The sequence below is a fragment of the Exserohilum turcica genome, assembly GCF_000359705.1.
Source record: "Exserohilum turcica Et28A unplaced genomic scaffold SETTUscaffold_5, whole genome shotgun sequence".
In the NCBI taxonomy this organism is placed as follows: Eukaryota; Fungi; Ascomycota; class Dothideomycetes; order Pleosporales; family Pleosporaceae; genus Exserohilum; species Exserohilum turcicum.
In genome coordinates, this window is record NW_007360266.1 from 276,196 (window position 1) to 301,998 (window position 25,803).

General features: G+C 49.1%; 5 protein-coding genes across 5 annotated transcripts; 2 read left to right on the top strand and 3 right to left on the bottom strand.

The window, feature by feature from the left end:
• Positions 1-1,306: 1,306 nt before the first annotated feature.
• Positions 1,307-2,297, bottom strand: SETTUDRAFT_139439 (uncharacterized protein; the record flags this gene model as incomplete). The annotated part of the gene is made up of 4 exons (XM_008030733.1): positions 1,307-1,677; positions 1,751-1,778; positions 1,840-2,137; positions 2,206-2,297. 4 exons carry the CDS (start codon positions 2,295-2,297, stop codon positions 1,436-1,438), a joined length of 660 nt encoding a protein of 219 aa, XP_008028924.1. The 3' UTR covers positions 1,307-1,435.
• A 10,108-nt stretch (positions 2,298-12,405) lies between these two features.
• On the top strand, positions 12,406-13,762 carry SETTUDRAFT_93906 (uncharacterized protein; the record flags this gene model as incomplete). Its single annotated transcript, XM_008030734.1, has 4 exons — positions 12,406-12,449; positions 12,502-12,573; positions 12,626-13,233; positions 13,329-13,762. 4 exons carry the CDS (start codon positions 12,406-12,408, stop codon positions 13,760-13,762), a joined length of 1,158 nt encoding a protein of 385 aa, XP_008028925.1.
• A 945-nt stretch (positions 13,763-14,707) lies between these two features.
• SETTUDRAFT_164572 (uncharacterized protein) lies at positions 14,708-16,692 on the top strand. The gene is made up of 2 exons (XM_008030735.1): positions 14,708-15,150; positions 15,203-16,692. Exons 1-2 carry the CDS (start codon positions 14,808-14,810, stop codon positions 16,399-16,401), a joined length of 1,542 nt encoding a protein of 513 aa, XP_008028926.1. The 5' UTR covers positions 14,708-14,807; the 3' UTR covers positions 16,402-16,692.
• A 1,937-nt stretch (positions 16,693-18,629) lies between these two features.
• On the bottom strand, positions 18,630-19,607 carry SETTUDRAFT_94115 (uncharacterized protein; the record flags this gene model as incomplete). Its single annotated transcript, XM_008030736.1, has 2 exons — positions 18,630-19,093; positions 19,145-19,607. The coding sequence occupies 2 exons, from the start codon at positions 19,605-19,607 to the stop codon at positions 18,630-18,632; spliced, it is 927 nt and encodes a 308-aa protein (XP_008028927.1).
• Positions 19,608-22,616: 3,009 nt separating this feature from the next.
• Positions 22,617-23,915, bottom strand: SETTUDRAFT_43016 (uncharacterized protein; the record flags this gene model as incomplete). The annotated part of the gene is made up of 3 exons (XM_008030654.1): positions 22,617-23,523; positions 23,605-23,754; positions 23,888-23,915. 3 exons carry the CDS (start codon positions 23,913-23,915, stop codon positions 22,904-22,906), a joined length of 798 nt encoding a protein of 265 aa, XP_008028845.1. The 3' UTR covers positions 22,617-22,903.
• Between the last annotated feature and the right edge of the window lie 1,888 nt (positions 23,916-25,803).

The window sequence follows — 25,803 nt, forward strand, 5'->3', positions numbered from 1 at the left end:
CGGTCCTTGGACTTGTATATAATAATAAAAAGTCGAAATCTATCACCACCATTCTGTTCGTGCTGCACAACGCACACAAACCTCTTTTCACCATTTTGCAGCTCATAAAGCCTATCCAGTGGGGCAAAGTCCACTCAATGGATAGTGTATTGCGCGTCACTGTTCAAGGCCATGTCTAGGCAGTTTTCTGGAATGACATATTTTGGATGTCGTAGCGTTCCCAGCAGTTTATGAAAGTGGAATTTAGCTCTTTGCTCAGCATTTTGGGACAAGTCTTCTTGTTCAAATAACCGGTTTGAGTGGCATGTATTTCGTATCGAACAGAGAAATGACATACGTAGCGCAGTATCACATATCCAGTAAGCCTCTTGAAAGACGGTACGACCCATCTATTGCAACCCAAGTCTTCACTAGTCACGTATTCCTGGTATCTATCACGTCCATGAGTAGTCGCGAACCCAAAACAAAGTTCTCTTAATTGAAATTATGCGTACCGGAAACCCCGTACAACTCCACACACACACACTCTCTCTCTCTCTCTCAATCATCAACCCTCAAACAATTTTTCCCACAACACCGAGTAAAACTTGCACTTTAGCCATTACCATACATATCCACAGAGTATTGATCACGCCACCATCGACTCATGAATCAGAAGCAGCCACCGTCGTGTTCAACCACCATGAATCGCCAAGCCACACTGCAGTCGCTACACTTTTTTGCATGTCGCGCGCCACACGCGACCTGAGAACATGTGTTCTCTCGGATGCGCGCCTGCCGCGGGATGCGAGTTTCTCTATCAAAACTGTATCTGGATCCGAGGGTGAGTCAGTGGTGGTTGCGCATACTACGACTTGAAGTGGCGTTGTGGCTGCATGACTGCTCGGGTATGTGTGTCAGGTACACTGGACGATGGGCTTATATGGATTTTCGGTATGGAAGAGGGAAGTAGCTCCTTTACAGGAAGAGGGACACTGATGTTTGTGATATGTGTTGTGCTTTGAATTTACCACTGGACCTGGCCTTGGAAGGAGATGGGGCATTACTGCCACCAAGTTCGACAAAAGTTTTTCCGTCTATCAATATCCATTTCGTCTTGGAATTATTTTATCCGTATCTAATCTCCTCATCTTATCCATACTCTGTCATGTTCCGTTTTACTCTACTCTACTCTCTGCCTTGCTTCATAAGTAGACAACCCAAATCCTCGCGTGCATAAAATCCATAATTCCTTTATCCGCCTAGTGAGCACAACTCCACGTGGGTGAAAGAAATGAGCCATGGGGGTTAGAGAGTAAGCGTGGGGGGCAATACGAGATTCTAGTCTACACATGTAAGACGCACGGATGCATCAAGTACGTACAGTCTTGGTATATATCGCGGATACACGTATAGACCCTCAGTAAGACAGGTCCGTTTATGACTCCCAAGTGGATTAGGTAAGCCTCCATCTCTTTACAAACTCTATGCCTTCAGCAAGTGTGCCGACTCTCGCATCTATTGCGTAGCCCTGTTTCTCAAACTCAATACACTCATTCCAGAGATCCTTGAGCGGAACCGAAAACGTTTCAATGAATTCATTCTCCTCAAGATTTGGCTGGGGGTTGCGGTTTTCCGGGCGAGAGAGGTCGACAATGACGTGTACCATTCTCAGGTTTGTATTGCAGAAGCCTGGGTCTGTGTGGTTTCAAATCAGGGCCATGTTGAGTCATGACAAGGATCGTCTGCACGCTAGAGAGATATGACTTACCATTGAACATGATGGGACTGACCTGGAACTATCCATCAAAGTAGAAAGTCAGCATATCTCGCCGTGGTTTCGCGCAGGACATAGCTTACGCTCTGATCTGCCACGAGCTCGCCAACATAACCCGTCTCTTCTCTCAGCTCACGAAGAGCACATTCTTCTGGGCTTTCGTCTGGGTCCATTAATCCGGCAGGGATTTCAATGACAGTGGCATTGACTGGCGGGCGCCATTGCTTTTGCAGAACAATGCGTGGGTCATCATCAGGTTTTGCAGGGTCGTTGAGAATAGCGGCAACACCAACCCCATCGATGTCTGTACCCTGGGGTCTCGTGAGACGCTCACCAGACTCCCAAGTACGTTCGACACCCTTGGGGTCAGTATAGGTAGTCCTGCAGGAGGTCAATTTAAAGGTGCTACACACGTTTATGGTGATCAGCCACGGCAATGTTTTAGCTACCTTACAAACTTTGCCCACTTTGCATCCTTGTTTTCTAGCGGCTCTACCTTGACGATCTGTGAGTTTTCGGATTTTCTAGTCGCGGTCGCCATGGCGGTGTTGTGAGGCTGGATCAACGCTGGGGTTTTTTGGTGCTGACGTCGCTTGGGCGGCCGCTAACCGGAAGAGGGAGGATGACGCCAAACATCAGGCAAAAGTTATTCGTCCTACCACTAAGCGGCTATCTGGCCTACTACTTAGTAGGGGTCTGCATTAGTGTAGGTGCATCTAAACTATATAGAGTTAGCACTATAATATAGTAACTTAGCACTAAATATTATAACTAACTTAGTAACTAAATAATAATTATTTAGTATAAAAGCTTAGTATTCTTATTATAAGTAAGCTAGTAGCCTTTAAGGCACTTATACTATTACTATAAAATAGATATAAATTATTAAAATATTATTAATATTACTTAATGACTATATTACTTTTAAGCTATAATACTACTTATATTATTAAGACTACTAAATAGCTAAATTACTATATAATTAAGTTGAACTTTAGTCAAGATATATCTATTTAGAAAGGCTCTAATATTATTTCTAATAGCTTTCGTAGATAAAGTGATTTTCATAAGCTTAATAAGCTTATAGCTTTAGAAGCTATTTTAGCTCTAGCTTATAAAGCTATTACTAGTAATATTTTTTTTACTTTAGTATACTTAGCTAGTTGATAAGTATAAGCCTTATTATAAAGCTTATAGTAAGCTTTATAGTATTATAAACTATAATCTTAGTAACTTATAAAAGGCTTTAATACGCGCTCAAGAGTATACTTTACTACTAAAAGTACTATATAATAGCCTTATAAAAGTAAAAGCTATAGCTAAAATATGAAGAAAAAAATATAGCGTTTTATATAATTAAAAAAAGTAAAAAAAGTAAAAATAAAATCTAACTTTTTATAGTATATAGCTACTTAAGTAAAGCTAAAAAGCTTAACAATAGTGCTATACTAAGTATATAAGCTAGTATAATATTATAGAAAATAAGCTATGAAATAAGTTTTTGAATTTCAATAGAACACTATTTTTATTAAGAAAGTTAGTAAAGAATAAAATAAATAGAAAAAAAAGTTTTTTTATAACTATTTACTAGTAAAGAATATTTAAGCTTTTATAAGAGATTATTAAGAGGCGCTAGTAGTAGCGCTAGCTCAAAAGCTAAAGTTCAATTAAGCTATATTATAAGGCCTAAATTATGCTATAAAAATACTATATAAGTAGTTTTTAAAGGTTTTTATAATATTGTAAGATATTAAAAACTATTTTATAGTATGCTACTATTAGAAACTAAGGCTAAATACTTATATAAGCTTATTGTAAAGGGCTACGCCAGAGAGGCATGACCTACAGGTCACATGGCAGTGAATCACATGACTTTAGTCACGTGACTAAATGACGTGGTTAGTTACGTACGAACAAGCTTAAGTAAGGAGGAAGACTAAAGGTCTGAGCGTTCGTACGAGTAACAACTATAAAAGGAGGGCCCTCTAGATAGTTCTTTTCTGTATCTTTCTTCTTCTGTACAATAGGTGAATGCATACTCGTTAGTTAGGCCTCTCTCGCCCATAACACTTATTATTAAAGAAAATAAAGTAAGATAAGTATTAGTTTTAGTAAGTAACTATCTTAATAGTTCTTTAGTTTTCAAGTTTCTTCTAGTGTATAAATATCTAAATAGCTAATAATAATTATTTAATTAGTTAAGATTATTACGCTAGCTTACTAGCGCTATTTTCCAAAAATACTAAAATTCTCTAACGTATCTCCAAGCATAGTGTTAATACTAAGAACTATATTACTTACCTTACTTTTATCTACTTACGCTACTTTAAAACTTTTAAAAAGTTGCTAGATATACTTATTATTAATTATATAAACAAGATAAATAAATATAACTATTGTTGACTTAATTTAGTTAATTTAAATAAGTATAATTATATGATACACTTAGGCGTTACACTTGATCATACTTAAGATAAGGCCTTATTTAGCTAGGTACTATACTACCTTAAGAACTTATTTAAAATAGAAAGATTACTATATATATCTAGTTAAGTAATTAAGATTAAGCCTTTCTTAATACTTTTAAAAAAGTGTTTAATAAGCTTATAGTTATTGTTTATTAGTAGTATTTTAATAAGGACTTTATAAGTTACTTATAGCTTAAGCTATTGACTAAATTTATTTATAATTAAGTAAGTACAATATAAGTTAATTACTAAGTCATAGATAACTTCTTTAAGCTTTATTTGAAGCTTTTTAACTTACTATTAAAAGCTAATTATGATACTAACTTAGTAGCTTATAAGTAGTGATTAAGCACTATAAAATTATACCTAAAGTAGTACTAGCTTAATGATTACTACTATAAACTAGTAAGTTATTATATTAATTGCTATACCTACTTTAGCCTTACTACTACTAGTAAAGCTAAAGGCGCTTACTATATTATCAACTAATACATCTAAAGCTTTAGTATTAATATATTTATAATTTCTTAGTAGCTATAAGACTTTTATATCTTCTATTATAAAGTTAATATTCTTACTAACGCCTAAAGTGATACTAGAATTTATTATAATACCTAAGATTATATCTTTAGTATAATAAGTTTTTAAATAACTTATTACGCGCTCGAAGAAACTATAAAATAGCTTATAGTAGCCTGAGTAGAGGTAGTAAAGATATAAAAATCAGCTTTTAGCTTTTAGCTTATACTAAATAGTATAAGCTATTACTTAAAATACCTTACTAGTACTTTTTTACTAAGCTTAACTGTAACTTCAAAGTGCTTTAGCTATTAGACTTTTTTTTATATTAGTAAATTAATTGATTTTAAGCTTTAAAAGTTAAAGTTACTTAAACGCCTCTCAAGCTTATACTAACTTCATAGTAAAAATAAGTAAAAAAAACTATATAAAAAAAGCTTAAGCTAGTAGTATAAGCTTAGCTTTTTTAAGTATATAAATGCTAATAATTTAGTAACTCTACTAGCTACTCTACTAGCCTAAATAGCAACTTACGCTTAGCTACTAAAGTAGCTTACTATACTACCTTTACTATAGCTTTTAGCACTTAATTACTACTACTAAGCTTAGCTACTCTACCAGCCTAAATAGCAACTTAAGCTTAGCTACTAAAGTAGCTTACTATACTACCTTTACTATAGCTTTTAGCACTTAATTACTACTACTAAGCTTAGCTATACTACTAAGTTTTAGCTAAGATAGCTACTCTATAGCTGTTCTAGTAGCCTTATATAGCTTTGCTAGGCTACTAGCTAGGCTACTAGCTAAGTTACTAGCTTCTACTACTACTATACTACTTAGCTACTTACCCTACTTACTTAGCCGCCTACTTAATTTTTTAACTACTACTTACGTATAGCCTTACTTATAAAGGCCTTATAATAGAGCTTTAAAATAGGCCTCTAAGTACTTATTTTAGCTACTTTCACTACTCAGCTATTTATAATAACGTGGTTCATAAGCGAGCGGACACCCCAAGCGAGCGGACACCTCCCCACCAGCGCGTCGACGTTCATACTACAACGCGTTATGTCTTAACCACATTAGATTCAACAAACTTTTTCTAAAGCTAATATCCAACTTACTATTTCTAATATTAATTCCTAACGTGTAAAGAGTGTTAAACGTGCTGCTAAGATCTATAGCGTCCCTCGAATAACTTTATTTTACCAACGCGCTGGAAGACACTCTCGACGCGACTGCGAACCAAATTCAAAGCGCTTGAATAAGCTAGAAGAGGAGGCTATTGTTAGGCGTATTCTTGAAGAGTCTGCGCGAGGATTTGCGCCTACAAAGGCTGAGGTTCGAGCAATAGCTGATAAACTGTTAGAGGAGCGTGGTGGCAACCCTGTTAGCAAGAACTGGGTTGACAACTTTGTTAGGCGGACTGCTGAGCTCCGTACGCGCTGGAGCTGTCCCTATAATCACCAGCGAGCCGCCTGCGAGGACCTAGTGGCTATCCAGCGCTAGTTCGACTTAGTCCAGGCGACAAAGCAGAAGTGGGGTATTATGGACGACGATATCTACAACTTTAACAAAACTGGCTTTATAATAGGCAAGATTTTATTATAGTTATTAATTATAGCATTAGAAGGATATAGGAAAAAGAAGCAGATACAGCTAGGCAACCGTGAGTGGGTTACTGTGATCTAAGGCGTGGGCGCGTCGGGTCGCCAGATACCATCCTTTGTTATCTTTGCGGGCAAGGTGCTTATTAACGTCTAGTTTAAGGATTTGCCTGCTAACTAGGTTCTTAAAGTTAGTGCTAATGGCTAGACGAATAATTAGCTTGGTCTTGCCTAGTTAGAGCACTTTGATACCTATATAAAGAGGCATACTGTAGGTGGGTATTAACTGCTTATTATTGACGGCCATGAGAGCTACTGCTCTATCGATTTTCAAGATCTTTGTAAGGAGAAGAATATTATTCTTCTCTGCATGCCTCCACACTCGTCTCACTTGTTGTAGCCCCTTGACGTCGCCTGCTTCTCGCCGTTGAAGCGCAAGTATAGCGACGCTGTTTTAGGCTTGGCACGCAACCGCACCCACTATATTAGCAAAGAAACCTTCCTACTAGCCTTTAAGGCTGCTTTTGAGCAGTCTATCACGAAGGAGAATATCCAAGCTGGCTTTAGAGGTGCTGGTCTAGTCCCACACGACCTACAGGCTGTGCTATCTAAGCTTGATGTAGTGGTGCAGACACCTCGTCAATTACCACAACGGGTAGCTGCCTGGCAGGCGCAGACACCACGCAACGCGCGCGAAGTTGAGTCTTAAATTAGTCTTATTTAAGAGAGCGTGAGAAAACGCCGTGGATCTTCTGCCAATTTACTTACTAAGTAGATCGCGCAGCTAAGTAAGGGGGCCTAGCAAATGGCATATAAAATGACGCTTATGATAGAGGAAATGGGTACGCTTTAAGCAGCTCTTGACAAGTTAAATAAGCGTAAAAGCCGCAAGCGGCGATACGTACGGATAGAAGAGACTCTTACTGTAGGCGAAGTACAAGAATTATTAGCTGAACAGGCGGGTAGCAGTCGTGGTGATGGTGAGAGTGCGTCGAAGAGGGTGCGAGGAGAGCGGCGGTGCGGGCGTTGCAAGCAGATTAGACACAACGCTCGTACCTGCGTAGTTGAGATAAATAGTGCAAGTAATAATAGCGATTCTAATAATTAATTTAGAATATTACAATAGTTTATTGACTGTAATAAAAGGCTGTGATAACGTGTTGAAGTTGACGCGCTGGTGGGGAGGTGTCCGCTCGCTTGGGGTGTCCGCTCGCTTATGAACCACGTTATCCTTATTCTTTATACTATTTACTTCTTTACTTAAATTTACTATTAAACTTAAATAGCAAAAGGCGTAATAAAAATTAAAAGGTTTATCATGATTAGCTAATATAATTATTATACTACGCTAGCTATCGCTTTTTTAGTAAGTAGCTAAAAGCTTATTTTAAGCTAGTTTTTAGGCTATATAGAATACTAAAAATTAAGTAATAACGTACCCCACGGCTTCGCGAGCCACACGGGTTCGCGAGCCACTTTTGCCAAGCCCTCACCAAAACTACTACCCCACCCTAATGTCGCAACAACAATAGCAGTTACAGCCCTCTAGTGAATGTTAGATATAGCTTGCTCTTTAAGCTCTTAAACAAGATACGACTCTCTCTCTACGACGCGCTGCAGCTATCTATAACGTAGATTAAACAACACTAAGCCAAAGACGCGACAGACGACCTTTACAGGTAGATCGCTAGCCAAAAACAAGGAATCTAACTAAGTTTAAAGAGGACGTGATTGTTAAGCATATACTTAAGCTAGTTACGCGTGGATTTCCCCTTTAGCTTGCAGACGTGGCTAATATAGCTAATTCCTTGCGCGCTAAGCGTAATCTAGACTAGGTTGGCCAAAACTAGCCTAGTACCTTTGTCAAACGTCAATCTAAGCTTATGACGCATTTTAATCGCAAGTACGACTATAAGAGAGCCCTCTATAAGGATCCTAAGACTATCTAAGCCTAGTTTAACCTAGTAGCCCGCATAAAAGCCAAGTATGGTATTGTAGACAACAACACGTATAACTTTGACGAGACTAGCTTTATAATAGGCTAGATTGCCCCTAGAGCTGTTGTTACAGCTTTAGAGAGACGTGGACGACCAAAGACTATCCAGCCTAGCAATAGAGAGTGGGCAACAGTCATCTAGGGCATTAATGCGACCGGGTGGACGATTCCGCCCTTCATTATACTTAAGGCGCGCCACCACCTCTCAAGCTGGTATAAGGACGGCGATATACCCCAGAACTAGGTTATTAGAGTCTCTAAGAACGGCTAGACGACTAATAAGCTTAGTCTTGCGTAGCTAAAGCACTTTAATAAGCATACAAAGACAAAGAAAGTTAGTATCTACTGCCTACTTATTATTAACGGCTATAAGAGCCATAACTCGCTAGATTTCCAAAAGTACTGCAAAGATCAGGGTATTATCACTATTTGCATGCCTCCGCACTCGTCCCACCTCTTGCAGCCTCTTAATATAAGCTGTTTTGCCCCTTTAAAGCAGGCCTATAGGCGCCAAGTCAAATCGCTCATACGCAGCCAGATCAGCCACATCACCAAACAAGAGTTCCTATCTTGCTTTAAGCGGGCTTTTAACGCCTTATTTACAGCTAGCAATATCTAAGAAGGGTTTTAAGGCGCTAAATTAGTCCTATTTAACCTAGAATAGGTCATATCAACGCTTAATATCAAGCTACGCACTCCATCACCCCTACCTATCAATAACTAGCCCTAGGTGTCGCAAACGCCTAGCAATACCCTAGAATTAGGGTTGCAATTAACGCTAGTAAAGCAGAGGATTTAGAGGCATACGAATAGTTCGCCAACGTCTATTATAGAGGCCTTTAAAAAGGTCTTAAAGGGGGCAGCGATTATCGCGCACAAGCTAGTGTTGGCGCAAAAGGAGATCGCTAAGCTTAAAGTAGCAAATAAGGCCGCAACGCAACGAAAATCGCATAAAAGAAAGCGGGTTTAGGCGGAGGGGACCTTAACAGTTAAAGATAGGGCGCGCTTAACTGCTCTCTAGGACTTTAGGGTGCGTAGTAATAGGAAGAAGTTAAAAAAGCAAAAGCGCGCTAAAGTGGGTGAACCGTCTTAACGGCGGTGTGGACAGTGCAATAGGACTAGGCATAACGCGCGAACTTGTAAGAATGTAGCAGAAGTAGTCTCTAAATAGCATTTTGTATTTTATTGCACTATATTAGCTAAAGTTAGGCTATTTTAGGACATAATGTACTAGTTTTGGTGAGGGCTTGGCAAAAGTGGCTCGCGAACCCGTGTGGCTCGCGAAGCCGTGGGGTACGTTATAGCTAGTTTTTAAGCCCTACTTTTTTTAACTTTTATAACTTCTATTTTAGCGATGTAACACTACTAGATTTTTATTAATATACTAGCTATCTTTACGCACTAGAGCTTACTATAGTATAGCTATATTATAGTAAGTAATATAAAATACTACTAATGTTTTAGCCAAGCCTAGTAATGCAGACCTCTGCTAAGTGGTAGGCTAGATAGCCGCTTAGTGGTAGGACGAATAACTTTTGCCCAAACATCACAAGTGCCTGCCAAGAGGCCGAGCCGACATGCGTGGAAAGCCCAGCATTCTTATCTACTTACGAATGCTGCCGAACCCACCAGTGTGGTTTACCTCATGATGGATAAACTCTGAAACACTGATTTTGTTTGTACAGTGCTAGTGCGATTCAGCAGACTTGCTCTGTCAGCAGGCTGCAAAGCTTACCAGAGGCGCATGAGCCTTGCAATAGCCAGGTAGTAAAGTTTGTACCAAGTGGATCTATCCAGGGCAGCATCACAGTGCAGAGGACGAAGGTATAGTCGGGCAGCGGAGGAAAAGACCAGCCGATGCAAAAGACGTCGGCCAGGGCAATACAACTACGACTAATGCCTGACAGGCATTACAGTAATAAGTCGGACAGGCTGACTGGGCCGTCCATGACACCAGATCACATGATTGCTGACTGCGCCGCGGAACCGCGGTGCAGGTCGAGCAGGCTTATTAGCTAATTGCTTGGAAGGCTTTGCATGACAACAAGTGGCACTTTTATAGGCCTGCAATTTCTGTGTCGTGGCGCCGTCAAGAAGAGAGGCTGCGCTTTGAAGCACACTAATGGCATGGCGGGCAATTGCTGGGCACATGTCGCTGGGAGCATGTCGTTGGCGCAAAGTATATGAAGTCGTCCAAGAACGACCGCAAAGCCGCCACACGCCGAACATGGGCCAGATCAGCAAGGGCGCTTTTCCCGCGGCGGCGACCGGCCTGGGGGTCGTAGAGAGATCAATCCTGGAGCTAAAACGAGGCCTCCCGTGAGACTGCATACGTAGGTGTATGACATGACAGTAGCGGCAGTTGAGCAGTGCTGCCGCCATGGACCATGTACAGTATGTGCGAGCAGCAGGCAGCAGGCAGCAGCAGTAGCAGCAGCTGGAGCTTCAGACGCCAGGGCGTGGCAGTGGCAGTGGCAGCGCCATGTTGGTCGTGGGCATGCGGGTCGTCGTTTAGCCGTGGCTGTCAGGAGCGGCAAGAGTCAGCAGCGGGCTATGGGGGTTTCGTTTTGGGCGGCTGCGTGCCTCTTGTATCGTGGTGCGACACGCCTCGAGCGGTTTGGGCATGTGACATGACAGGCGTGTCGTGCAGCGGGGCTCAGGCAGGGCATGGCCGGCATCCTTTGAGGGGGGAAATAGGCATGGCGCAGAGAATGCCAACGGCGGGCCGTCAGTGATAAAGCTCAGCAGCGCCGCGGCCACGTCCTTTTGGGGGCCGCAAGGAGCAGAATCGATAACCTCAGCCCATTTGCCGGGCAGCCGGGAAATTGCGCGCAGCGGGGCGACTTGGGGACATGGGCGTCGCCATGGAGGGCAGCAGAGGCGGCCAAAAGGATGTGTTGCGAGGGTGTTGGCGTGCTGCAGCTGCAAAAAGAACGCGCCGGGGCCTCTGGGGCGGCGCGCTAGGCCCGTTTGGGCGCAGCCTCCCCTGCCAAGAGAGCCAAGGCCGTGCACGTGGGGCCCTTCAGGCGGCCTAACATGCCGCCATCCTTGTTCCTGTCGCCTTTTTCTCTCTCTGCCCTCCAGGGGCAGCCCTCTTCCAGCACTCAATGCCGCTGCACATATACACTCCCTCTCATACGACACACCCACACCCACACCCACACATAAGTACACCCACACACACACACACACACACACACACACTCGCCTTTTGCCAATAGCCCGCCGCCCACGGGCCACACGTCGCATGCCGCCATCGCCGCCCTGCGTGCCCTGTCCGGCTCGGCGTCTTTTCTGGCTGCTCTCCCGCGCCTTTCCGTGCTAGCTCGGGCAACACCATGGCGACAAAAGAGCTGGGTCGTGAGAGTGGAACACGCTGCGAACAGACCGCCAATCAAAGTGGCATTTTGCGAGCGGCTAGATTGCCATGGAACAGGAGCTCTGCCGACGCTCGCGCGCACTGACACGGCTGCAAGGCTACCTCTGCAAGGGCTGTCTGGGTCCCAACGGTACCATCCATCCAATATCGTTAGTGCCCTCGACCCAAACTTCTTTTCCGGGCTGCACCGCCGCCGTGATTGGCCTCGATGCTCGCTTGCACGCCATGGCATTCAGACCCAGCATGTCCACTCCGCTTTTAGATCTCAAGCATGCGCCCCGAATCACTGAAGTAGACGCTAATCGCCTGAGAGAGCTACTACGCCCATTTTCTTTTCGCTCCTCGCTCCCCCCGTCGCTCGTTGTTTTTCCAGGAGTTTACGTCTTCAAGCCCATCGTTACTGTGCTGTGTGTGTGTCTCTTCGCACACGTCCTCTCCTTCTCAACAATCGTCCTGTTGGTCTGGACATATTTTCTGCCTCGGCCTGCCATTCGTTTGCATTACATTCAAGATCAAAAAAGTTACACGACTAATCACGACAAACACTGCCCATTTGCACCTTTGCCTGGCCCTGAACAAGCTACTCCAGTGCGTCTTCCGCCTATCCTATCGTCGATTGATAGCACTCCCGGATCCACACATCGTTTGCTTGGGCGTCAGCATCTGCCACCGTAATCACAATGTCCAACTGGTTCGGAGACTTGGATTTGGCATACAAATATGTGTAGGTTACCGCACCCAGTGGCTAGCCAAACTGCAGTACTAACCCATACAAGCCTTGTCTTTGTGAGCTTGCTCGTCATCACCATTATTGGTGGATTCATCAAGGTTCTCTACAACCGCCAAAAGTATGTGCCACAACACAGCCAAGGTTGCAATCGCTTACAGTAAAAAAAACAGGCTGAGGAAGGCTGTAAAGACGGAACTGGAAGCTGGACCCAAGGAGGACACGGTCGAACTGAACCAGCGCGAAAAGGATGAGGGAGACTTGTTTGGCATCCGGGCTATCGAGGCGGGTTTCTACGCTGGTGTTGCCCAGTCGCGTCCTACATCAAGAGCCGGATCCGTCATGAGCGACCATGCCGCTATGAGCAACAGCACTCTGGTGGGAGGCAGCGTCAACTCGCCGCTCATGAAGGGCCAGTCCAACAACAACAGCACGCTCAGCCTGAACCTCAATGCAACCAGCGACTCAACCCGCCGTACCTCGCCGCCCACGGTGAAGCTCCGTCCCTCCGAGGCCGAACTGACTGGACGACACCACATGGTCGACATGTCGCTTCAAGTGCCCCCGTCTCCCGGCCTGCCTCGTGGATCGTCTTCGCCCACGTTTGACATGTCTGACAACGACCATGATGACTTTGGGCGGTCCTACAGCCCGTCTGGCCAATCGCCGTACAACCCGCCCACGGGCAAGCTGCCGACGATTCCCAACATTGCCATGAGCAAGGAACGCCGCTCGCCATCGCCGGAGAACACTTACCCTCGCGTGCAGGTCCACGAGCCGAGTAGGTAGCCAGTTTCCTGGTGCGTGCTTTTTGTGTCTGTATTTTAGCATTTTTAGTATATACGTATTTTGGGTCAGCCCTAACTCTTGTCCAAGACTATGCGCCTGCACTGTCATTGTCCGCTACGCCTGGGCGAGTCGAGCCGCAAGCATACTCGGCGCAGCACGAACGGGGCGGAAGCGATGCGAGCAGCCACTACTACAGCAGCGCCAAGCGGGGCTGGCACGAGGCGGATGGGCGCAGTGCGGAGCGCCAAGTGTCCGTGTCGACGACAATGTCCGGTGGTCGGACGTCGTCGATATTCGCATCGGTTGCTAGCGACGACGAGCACGAGCAGGGACCCACGCAGCCGCCATCGAGCACGCTTCTTGTCCCCGCGCCTGTGGGAGGCAACGACGGGCGGTTGAGCGAGTTCTACGAGGCCTACTACCGCAACGAGCACTACCGCACCGAGCACGCCTTTGATCGGCAGTCGGCCATGGGCGACGACGACGCGTCGCCAGCAGCAACGCCCACCGTCTTCAAGTAGCCCGGTGTGCACGCCTGTGTGGCCATGGCCACGGCTGGAATTGCGACACGACGAGCATGGGGGGTTGTTGTTGTGGTTGTAGGAGGACGGCATGGATGCATCAGAACCATACTCTGGCCGCTCCTTGGTGTTTGTTGTGGTGGTGGTGGTGTCGAAGGGGTTTGCTTTCTCTCCTTGTTTCTTTTCTCTTTTTTCTTCAACTGGATCGGGGGTATATACAGGGGGACACGGACACGGTTGGGGGGAACGGACCGTGTCGGGCACTGGAGCAAAAAGGATTAGGTGACGCGACCGACGTGCACCAGCTACAGCAATACACACAGGCAGGGGAAATGGCACGACATGACGGCCCTTTTTTTCCCTTGTCCTTTTCCCCCGGATTGTTGCTCTATACCTAGACTTTGTCCCTACACCGGTACCAGTTCTGTCTCTTATTGTAATTTCTATTAGCGTCGTCATCTGGATAGAGAGAGAGATGCGCAGCAATTGTTCCGTTGACGCGTTCACAATGCAAAGCCTCCAAGGGGGACCTGTTTCCAAGATCTTGTTTCATTGGGGTGTGTGCGTGGTGATGGGCAAGAAATCAAGACAAAAAAGGCCATGATGGGGTGAGATCAAGGGCATTGGTGGGGCCATGTTCACGCCACAGTGACCAATGAACGGGCGCGGTGGGGAGGAGAGCCCCTGGCAGAATCGGGGGCGGAGCGGTGAAGGCGATTCGACCCGTCGACCGCGAGGCTTAAGATCTTGGTTTCGCCACGCCTTGCCTGCGACCCGACGTGCGCGAGCGAGCCTCGACCAAGCATTTTTTTGCCCGAGCATTTTGTCTGCGCAACACAATTCCCCCTTGCGTCGACGATTACGCCACCTGCATCTGCCCGCCGTTGCTTTTTACTGACATCACGTCGCCTGCGGGTTTGCTTTGTTTGTTCTCGCAGCCCTTCGACCACCACCGTCGTCACCACCACCTCCACCACCCCCATCACCACCGCCACTCTCAACGCTTTCAGCCGGGCCCTCGACCAGGCCCATACCCGCCGCAACCATGCTGACCATGTACTCTGGCAAGAAGCTCGCCGAGCTGCCGCCTGGTGTCCATGCTGCGCCTTCTCCACAGCTGCGCGCAAGAGGCGCCTCGCCCCAGCCTGCCCCCACGTCCGGAGCCACACAGACATGCGACTCGCGCGAGGAGAGGCGGCGCGTACACCACGAGGGCGATATCGTCATTGTTGGCGCTGGTGTCCTGGGCTGCGCTGCCGCCGTCGCATTCGGCAAGCAGGGCCGCAGCGTCATATTGCTGGAGAAGAGCTTGAAGGAGCCCGATCGCATTGTCGGCGAGTTGCTGCAGCCGGGAGGCGTGCACGCATTGGAGAAACTGGGCATGAGGGGTATGATTTTTTTCAAAGCGTGTTGGGGCAGAATGCTGACAATAATCTCCAGACTGCCTTGACGACATTGACGCCATCCCTTGCTATGGCTATCAAGTCATGTACCACAACGAAGAGGCGCACATTCCCTACCCCGACAATCTTATCAAGGATGCCTCCAAGCCCCCCGAGGGCCGCTCCTTCCACCACGGCCGCTTCATCTCCAAGCTGCGCGCAAAGGCAAAGGCGACGCCCAATGTCACCCTCATCGAATCCACCGTCACATCGCTCGTCAAGAGCGACCACTCGGGTCAGGTCGTGGGCGTGTCATGCCAGACCGACGGCAAGCAAGACTACTACTTTGGCGCCGTGACGCTCATTGCCGACGGCTATGCCTCCAAGTTCCGCAAGGAATACATCCCCCACCAGCCCCAGGTCCGCAGCAAGTTCTGGGGCCTCGAGATGATTGACGCCGTGCTGCCCATGCCCAACCACGGACATGTCATCCTGACGGATGCGCCCCCGATCCTCATCTACCAGATCGGCACCCATGAGACGCGCATTCTCATCGACGTACCTGAGAACCTGCCCTCTGCGGCGCCCAAGAACGGCGGCATCAAAAACCACATGCTCAACGTGGCCTTGCCCCGCCTCCCGGCATGCGTGCAGCCCGCCTTCCGCAAGGCCGTTGAAGCTGGCAAGCTCCGAAGCATGCCAAACTCCTTCTTGCCCCCGAGCACCCAGAAACAGCCCGGTCTGATCATCCTCGGCGACGCAATGAACATGCGCCATCCGCTTACTGGCGGCGGCATGACGGTCGCCTTCAACGACGTGGTACTTCTGTCATCCCTCCTCTCACCCTCCAAGATCCCCTCTCTCGAAGACTCAAACGCCGTCCTCGAAGCAATGAGCTCTTTCCACTGGCAACGCAAAAACGGCACCAGCGTCATCAACATCCTTGCCATGGCCCTGTACTCGCTCTTTGCCGCAAACAACGTCTACCTCGAGCTCATCAAGAAGGGTTGCTTCAAGTACTTTTTGCGCGGCGGCGCCAGCGTCAGCGAGCCCAGCGGCATGCTGGCTGGTTTGATTACTCATCCCTGGATGCTCGTCTGGCACTTTTTCTACGTGGCCATTTATGCCATTTATGTGCGCCTCTGCGAAGTGCCACTGTGGATGGCACCGTGGACCCTGTTTGTCGAAAGTTTCATGGTGATTTGGACGGCGTGTATGGTCATTGGACCCTACCTTCTTGCCGAGACAAAGAGCTAGTTATCTTTGTTCAACATTATCTCTCATGCATGGTATGAAAGAAAAAAGATGGATAAAGATGATATGAGCATGAGTGAGTAAAACCATGAGCATGAGCATGAATACCATGATCAACGGGCAAGTATAATGTACATACACCTTGTTTTTTTTTCATATTCTTCTAATTCTCTTCACTACGCCTGGTTCGGAAACGCGGCGTTTCTTGTAAGTAACTATCTTTGTTTGGCATTTCGTGGCGTTGAAGTTTTAATACGCTTATCATAGCGCTTGAGAGCAGGTGAGAGAAGGAAAGAGTAGATACTTAATTCTTATAATTAATAATACTTGATATCCTTGACTCGTCGCAAATATATCCAAGAATGAATGAGTGTGGTGTGTTCTCTCCCCCCCCCTTTTTCACTCTGGTCTTTTCTTTTCATATACTTCCTCGTTATTATTGTTATTGTCATTATTGTATCGTTGTCGTGTCATGTATGTCGACTTTGTAGAAAACAACACAAGATATCCATCCCCCGTTCTATGTACCTGAAGTTAGCCAGATACCTTGTCTACCCATTCCCTTCTGCCCAAGTCTTCTCTGCTCTACTACTCTTCTTTGATCCTCTATCTATCTATCTATCTATCTATCTATCTATCTACGCAGCTCTAAACTGTATCCAACCCTCATGCTTGCATCATACGTATCTACCTTTTACACTCTACCATCTCCGTTTCTACATGTAGATAGCTACAGCTAGTCTACTACAAATACACGCTCTTACTGATATGTCTTACTTGCTTACTTAGTTCCCTGGTGCTATACGCGTTACACCATGTAGTATGAATATAAAAGTAAAAGCAGAAGCGAAGAAAAGGTAGAAAAGAAAAGAAAAAAAAGACATAATGTATTAGGTTGATAAAATCGTGTGGTTGTATCCCCCCCCCCATGCCGCCATGCCGCCATTCTCCTTCATCTTTCTATTCCATCTATGCATGTATTTTACTTTGCCTTCCTGCCTCGTCCAGTTCTCTCCTGTGCCAGACCTGTGACGTCTGGATACCCCCCTTTCTTCCTTTGCTCCCTTGCTGCTTCTACGTGGAAAATTCACAGATCGTAGTGCCGTGTGCACGATGGCATAGCGTACGTAGCATGTATTCGTAGGGAGGGGGGGGAAATACCAAATACTGGTTTATTACGATTATGATTATACAAGTAGGACTGTGTAGTACATGCTACTACACGTATATATAGCTAGTGGAGCTGAACTGTGGTAGTGTGCAGGATTTGGTACCTCATCTTTCTTCTCTGTGCATTCCTTGGCTTTGCTTTTCCTGCACGACCATGCTATGCCTTTTCTTTCCTTGCCTTGCCTTGAGAACGCCAGATCAAAAAAAGGGGAAAGGATAGATGGGATGTAGATGACAGAAGGTGATGGGTGAGGATAGACTGGCCCGATGGCTGGCTGGATGAGTATGCAAAGGAATACTGTGGCATGTGCCCTTCTCCCTCTCTGTCCCTCTCTCCTTTTAAATATGCAAGATTGGATATTCAAGGAAGATTAAGACATGAGGTGCTCGTTTCTCGAAAGAGAGAGAGAGAGAGAGCAGGAAAAAAAAGAGACTGAGAGGTAAAGGGGAGTGGAAAACCTACCATGCATATATGTGGATAAAATGCCCAGTGTAGACTACATAGCTAGAAGATTGGAGAAGATTAGAGAAGAGATGGACGAGTAAAGAATCTAGAGGGAAAAATATTAGAACCAGAGTAGGAAGACGAAGGAGAAGGATAAGTAAGAAAAAAAGCTGATCGTTTGCATGGTATCATCCGAAAAAAAATGAACATCATAACCAACCAGCCAACCAACCAACGGATCCAGTCCAGTCCAGTCCAGTCCAGCCAGCTCCGATGATTTCAAAGGAAACAAAAAAGTTGGGTTCAGTATTAACAAGAAAAGAAGAAGACACAAAGAAGAAGAAGAAGAACAGAACAACAACAAGGCCAAAAAGCAAATACCCTGACAACCAACCAACAAAACGAAATAAACAAAAAAAGAAGAAGAAGAAGAAGAAGGCGGGTGACCCAAGTCCCAAACTACCGGGAAACAATAAAGAGAAGAAGAAGAAAGAGAAGAAAAAAAAAGCTACGGTTTTTGTTAATCCTCATCTTGCTCTTGAACCGCCCCAGGGAGAAAAAAAGAAACACGAGTCGCACCTTCTCTTCAACCCTTCAAAAAGAAAGAAAAAGGCTCTTAAAAAATCTCCAACCCCTCAAAATCGACACAGAGATTCCTCGCACCATAGTTATTCTCGTTAGTAATACCACTGCCATCGCCGCCAGCCGCACTCCTCCGATCAAACATGCTGACGCCAAAATTCGCCGGACGACTAGCGTACACGCCCACGCGCACTGCCTTGTCTTCGACGCCCCAGAAAAACCACGTGACCTCGCGCAGCTTCTTCCAGCCGAGCATCTCGTCCTCGTACCAGACCCACAGGGCGTAGCCGATGCGCTCAATCTTGACGCGGAGCGTGTAGCGGCGCTGCTGGTGCGGCGGCAATGCGCTGAGCGACCAGTCTGCGCCTTCGCTGTTTGCAACTACCGACGTGGCGTGACAGGCGTTGTTGCAGAATTCCAGGCCGACTTTGACCCACTTGGAGGCTGGCGTTGGGGACGAGGGATACGCGGGAGGGGGTCCGCGGTCCAGAGGTCGTGCTGCTGGTGCTGGTGCGGGTACTGATGCCGGTGGTGCGCTGCCGGCTGTACCAGAGTCTGCTTGTGCCGTTGCCGTTGCCGTTGCTGGTGCTGGCGTCATGCCGTTGAGCATCCGAGACTCCGAATGTGACGTGGCAGGGCTCGGGCTCGCCCTGTCCTGGAGCACAATATCCGCCATGTTGGGCATTTCGACTGATGAAGCCGCCGCCGAAGCCGCCGCCGCCGCCGCCCTGGCCGCTGCTGCTGCCATCTGGCCCGGCGGTGAACCCGCAAATATCACCAGACCGCCTTGGTCCCATTCAAGCTCCCAGTCGGCAGAGACAGTCACCTCGGCGGCTATGAAAGGATTGCGCAGCGCCGTGTACAGTATCGGGGCGGTTGATACATCGCCCGACGGAGGCTTTCTCCACAGATCGGTATTCGGAGGCGCGGCCAAGGTAAAGGACCCCAGCCATTCGGGCACGGCGTCGTCTGGGACATTGAGAGGCGTGAAGGAGGAGCTCGCGGGCGGCATCGTCTCGCGTGCTGGCAAGGGGGAGGCTCGGGTGGTCGGAGGCGTCGCGAGCAGTGCAGAGAGAGCAGAGATGGGCGGTTCCGGGCACGTTGGCTCGTAGTGTTGAGTAGTTGTTGTTGTGTAGCTTCTGTGTGACCAAGCGCGGAAGGTCATTCGCTTTGGCAAAAGCAAGGGTCCGGCTTATGTCTGGCTTCGGCACCAAGGCAAGTCACCAGAGATCTGCAAAGAGGAATCGAATCGTGAAAGGCGCCCGCGCGCGGAAATGCGTTTCTAGGAGGCCTATCGCACGGTCAGCACCGAAACCGTTTGGCATGTCACAAGCGCCCCTTATACGCCGCGCATTCGTGTGCGCCTCCGCACCCTGTGGCGTAGACGCGCACACGTGCAAGCGCACTGGTCCTATATGCGCCTTGCTCACCTGTCGGGTGCAAAGCGGCGAAGAGCGCGATTGTTTGGTCCTTCTTCAGCTCCGTCTGTCTGGTCTTGCGGTACACGCTATGCGTCTTGAATCATGGTCCCGGACATGCAATCGACGATGCCAGTCTTGCCGTGTCCCAGCCAGCTCGATGCTGCTTCCGACACATGTATATATATATATATATATATATATACATATACATACGTACGTCGACGTGGTTCACACTGCTTGGCTCGCCGCCTAGTCGGCCGGTACTGTTCGTCCAAGCTGAAGGAATTGCCGCCACCGCAGAGCATCCAGCAGCTACCGAGGCATTGCCATGGCAGCGCGAGGCGGGGGCGTCAGCCAGTCGCTGGCATTGTCGTGCGTCGGTCCCAGCGAGTCCCTGGTAGAAGAAGAGCGAGCATTGCTCAGAGTCGACGGCCGCTGATGCGCTGGGTGAGGTGGCGGAAAGCGATTTCTCAGCCCCGCGCTGCGCTGCGCCGATGAGGCGCGTCGAAAAATTCTTCTCGCGGCTGAACACGTCGAGCCAGGGCGGCCAACCGTCGTTTCCAGCTCCTTGCAGCCGTTGCATTCCAGCACGCTGGCTGAGATCGAGGTCGTGTCTTGTCAGGGAGGGGGGGCGAGATGCAAGAGTTCGTGGCAAGGCAAGGACGGCGGCGGCGTGCTGCAAGGTTTCACGACAGAAAGATATGTTTTGCATATGCCCTTGCAATTGCATAGGCGCGCGGTATCATTGGGGCTTTCCCCCGCATACGTAATCGAAGCAAGCTGCAAATCTCGCCCCAAAGGCGGCAAAGACCGATGGCTGCCATGCCCATTGCGCCCCTCGAGATGCGTGTGCATTGCATTTGTCGTCGCCGCGCAGCCACCGTACAGTAGGGCTGCCGTGTGTGTGTGTGTGTGTGTGTGTACTGGCGACATGTATTGGGTACCATGGCATCTTCGAGTGGCCCTATGCAAGGCCCCGTGATACCTCGACGTGGTCTCTTCCATCAAGCAGCTATCCGATGGTGCGTTGTCCATTGTTGCTGCAATGTCCCGTCTCCCAGCAAAGACATTCTACCACCATCGCCAGTGCTGTACTGATTCCTTTCTCACCATCCCGTGCAACCCTAACGGACAATGATTGCAATGCGCCATTGATTCGACTGTCGTGCAATGCAGCCAACACGTCGGATTCCGATGAATCTAGCATATCGACAATAACCATTGAAATCTGGACATGGCTGCTTTGGTGCCTGTGAAAGCCGGTGTTGTAAATCCCTGCTGGATATCAGCATACGTTGACCTTGGAAACAGATTTTCGAAGCACCAATGTCACATTACGAATCATATGCCTCTGGAGAAAGAAAAAAAAGGGAAAAAGGGGGAAAAGGGGGGGAAAGTTGGGAATTTTCAGTCCCAGACGCTGCGACAACACCAAGACTCCAGTTCTAGCTGCGACATGGCTGCACTCTACTGGATATTTCTCAAGAAAGCAACCCCACAATGGGCCAAGCAGAGTGGCCACCGAATGCGGGAACTGCTGCGAGCACCATCATCGCGCTACTTTGTCTATTTGGGCACATTCCAGCGTGCGAAGAGAGCCCTTTGCATTTTGGATCAATCAGGCAGGTCTATGGCTGCTAACTGGCTGCACTGCTTACTCCGTCGGCATTCATAGGTCAATCATGAATCAAACCAGCAGTAAATGTCGCAACGAACCCAACGCTCCCCCATCATAGGCTTGCGCAAGACATCATGTGTTGGGCGGCCAGCAAATCAAGCTTGTATCAAGGTATACTGCTTCGGTAGTACTCATAGACTTTAATCAGCTAATCACCGCTGCTGACATGGCTTTGGCAAACCGTCATGATGCCGCATTTTTTCATTGGACCTCTTTGCCGATTTCAAACTGCAGTGCCGAGGAAAAGCTTTACACGGTGGCGGCCACTCCCCGAAAAGGTTGGGAAGCTGTCTTGCCGACTGATTTTCGAATACGTCGCAGACCATGGTTTGGCAACTTGTAGAACCTGAGCGTCGGTGAGTCTAGCGTCGCATCCACACCCGGCTTGTGCGTCAGCCGGGATAACCTAAGGTTTGCTTAGTGGATCCCCTTGGGCCCATGATCTGACAAAGTGGTTCGGTGAAGAGGGATATCTGGCACATGTCAAAACCTCCGAGCGCCGCTACCGCTAGCTTGGAGGGCACCCTCGTGACACCACTAGCGCAGGCTTGCGACATTGACTAATATGTGCTGCTATCTGTCAGAGAGACGGTCAAGGGCGAATGTCACCGTCCACGATGAATTATTATAACATAAACCTCTAACAAGGCAAGTGACATGGTACGAATCCGCGCAATTCCTGCTTGTTGGCCGATCCTTACTGCATGGTGTCTACGATCGTACGATAAGTGAGTTCGAAGAACCTGGATTGGTGAGGAGAAGGATCGGCAGACAGGGTTCAAGGCCGGAGATAACTCGAGTACTGTGGAACTCGGCTGTGTCGATTAGGGTCTGACATACGATGCTGTCGAGCCGTTGAAAGGCGTGCTCGGGGATTAGTGTGGTTTTTTATGGACAAAGAGGGACAGGATCGCCGGGGCGTGGAATTACTGTGTGCCATGGTAGCTATCGACGAATCAAGGAAAGGTTGCAGAAGGATAATAGAAACCGGTTAGAACATCATCTTCTGGCCAACATCATCGTCCACAAGTAGTACTAGAGTTTGATTAGATTACTTGGACAGCATGAAACAATGTGACGCTGCTGCATCCCTACCAATATTCGTTGGGGAATTATGGCGTGGTCGGGCGGGCACAAAACATTCTGATACTTTGATGAGGTTGTGTTGGCGAAGAGACTTGGTGCCTGACACATGGCATGATGCCGTGGTCAAGCTTTCTGATACACGTTGATCCGGCGGGGCAGGGCGTCGGATGAAGCACAGAGATGGAGGCCTTGATCTTGGAGGAGTTTGTCAAACGAGCCTGGGCGGAACTTGAGATTATCCAGGGCTTGCTTGAAATGGGGTGCATGGTTGGGGCGAACGGCCTTGAGATACGAATCCCAGGGCTGGAGCTCAATGACAAGATAGCCGCCAGACCGGAGGGATGACTTGCACCTGGCGAAGAAGGCGACGAGGCCTGCGTCGCCATGCTCCAGATGGATCCATTTGATGACGGATAAGGCTAGGATCAGGTCATACGCTTCTAGATCCAGGCGGGCAGTGGGCAGGGCCCAGTCTGCGGCGAAGAAGTCGGCGCGAGGGCAGTCGTCGTCGTCGTCGTGGAGAGCCAACGCAGGCGACGCCTTGGGTGCAGCCTTGCTTTGGGGCTCTACGCGATAGCCGTGGGCTAGGACGGCCGAAAGTGGGAAGTAGTCGACCACTGAAGCCGAACGGGCAGTTGGGGGCCGACGACGGGAGGCGCGCAGAGCGTAAAGCTTCTCGGCCTGGCCAACAAGGCTGGGGTCAATGTCGACGCCGGTCACGGACGCGGCGTTAAAATCGAATGCTGCAACTTGGTCAATATCAAGCAGATGGCTGTCATAGTCGGCTGGATGGGGGGCGACCGGGGTGTGCTTCCTGCACTTACCGACTTGGACACTGACGCTACCAGCGTTTGCGCCGATGTCGAGACAGTGCTTGGCGGTGAAGATGGCCGGGATCAGCGTCACCAGGATTTGCAGTCGCGGGTCGAGGATGTGTGTGGCCGAGGCTGGCGCTTTGGAAACCCCACTATAATCTGCGGGAAGGAGTCAGCAGAGGCAAATTGGGGGGGATGTGGGAGCGAGGGCAAGCTGTGCCGAGGCGCGGCCGCTTCGAGTAAAAGCGAGCAGACGAGGCGCCGTTCAGGGCAAAACTTTGGCTGCACGTACCAAGATAGTTGCCAAACCTGGCAGCCATGGCGGCTGAGAGGGACTGGGGGGGAGGTTTGTCGCGGGGACGGCGATCGGGCCTGCGAGGGTTCTTGGCCTGTTTGGTGCGGGCGAGTGGCGATGGCAACGTGATTCATGCGGCGTGGAGCAGCAGCAATGCGTGGGAGGCGGTAGTGGGAGGCGGTAGTGGTAGTGGTAGTGGTAGGGTATGGTATGGTATTGGTATTGGTATTAGTATGGTAGGGCAGGGCAGGGTAGGGTAGGTGTATTTGGATGGATGGATGGATGGATGGGGGCATGGGAGAGAGGAGGGGGGGGGGTGGTATGGTGGTAGTGGTTCGTGATGGTGGGCAGGCGAGGCGAGGCGAGCTGGGTAGCCGGTGGGCGAGGTGCATGTGGGGTGTGGGCGTGGCTGTGATTGGGCAGCGGGCGGGCGTGGCTAGTGAGGCGTGGCGGGTGGCGGGTGGCTGGAGGCGAGTGCTTTTTGCTGTGCCTTTGGCTCAGGCTTCGTGGCTGGCCACGCGGCGGGCGGATGGGAAATGCAAATGCTCGACTTCAGACGCGCATAAAGGGTCCAAGATGACAGGCAGTCTGTCAGCGAGGCCAGGCGTGGGTGTGCTGCCATTGTCCATGCTGCGTAATACATGGTACATAGCACATACATACATAGCCACATAGTACATGGACATAGGGGGGGGACGGGCCCGAGGAGCAGCGAGTGAAAGCAGCAATGCGCCCGCCCAGCGTCGCACAGAGCGGATGTGACGAGGCCGGGGGGAGCGCAGGTACGCCTACGCTGGCAGCAATAGAGTCGTTTCCATTAGGGGCCCTGCCGGGCCAACGATACGACTGTAGGAGGTGGTTGCGCTAAGGGGGCGAGGGCGTCCGAAAAGGCGGCATGTGCCAGGGTTACAGTGCAACATTGCCCACAGGGCCATGGCAGGTCCCGGGTCTCGGTCTATAGGCGTCGTCGACTATTGCATACCACTCCCTGCGCGCTGCGTGTTAGCCGGCGCACGGAGAAGTCGTTCGAGCGTCGTGTGCCACACAGGCAGAGAAGGCAGTGGGAGCGAGAGGGATGCCGAGTTATTGCTGGTCCAGCACACAGCCCAACGGCAGTGGTCGGCCAGCCCCCAGGAGCTGGCGAGGGAGCGGCGGCGGCGGCTAGGCGGCGGCGACGACGACGACGACAATGACAATGACAATGACAATTCCAACAACAACAACTGCCGCAAACACCCATGGCTGTTCTCGCCCATGGTCTGCCCACCTTGGCCGTTGTCGTAGTCGTCGGCCTCCATGTGTGTGTATGTGCACGGCATCGTCAGGCGGCGGCTGCCTGGTCGCCAAACAAGCGAGGCCATTTCGACATGCCCATACTCGCCTACCCTCTCCTCCTATCCCATCCCCTTCCATCCCCTCCCTCCCCTCCCCTACACAACACGCACACACACATACACATCCGCACACGCACACGCACACGCACACGCACACGCACACGCACACGCACGCACGCATCCACCCACCCCCGCCGTCGCCCGCCACCCCTCGCTGCCGACAACCAGTCCCCATCCGGTGAAGCTGTCTCAGGCCATTGATGGACAGGCGCATGAGACGGCCTCTGCATCGCGCCCTCTTCCAAAATCCCGGAATTGGGCAGACCCGTCCGGACTGGGTTCATGGCGCACAAGCTCATGGGCCCTGGTCGATAGTATAGCCCATCGACAGCGACCGTGGCAGCAGACCCCACCAAGCAGCGCGCGGAGACGGACAAGAAAGGCATCGCAGGGCAGATCGCTTTTAGCCGCAACACGCCGCCTCGCCATTGGCGCCCCCTCCCCCCAGGCTGCCCTTCTGACAGATGAAGAAGGCCTTCAAGGCTCTTCCCAGCCTAAGCTGCAGCCACTCTTTGCACA

What these genes read in the sequence shown, in the direction of transcription:
- SETTUDRAFT_164572 (XM_008030735.1), top strand. Translation starts at nt 14,808, where the DNA reads ATGCTGACCATGTACTCTGGCAAGAAGCTCGCCGAGCTGCCGCCTGGT. An exon ending in GGAGAAACTGGGCATGAGGG is followed by an intron (nt 15,151 to 15,202) that starts GTATGATTTTTT and finishes AATAATCTCCAG; the next exon opens with ACTGCCTTGACGACATTGAC.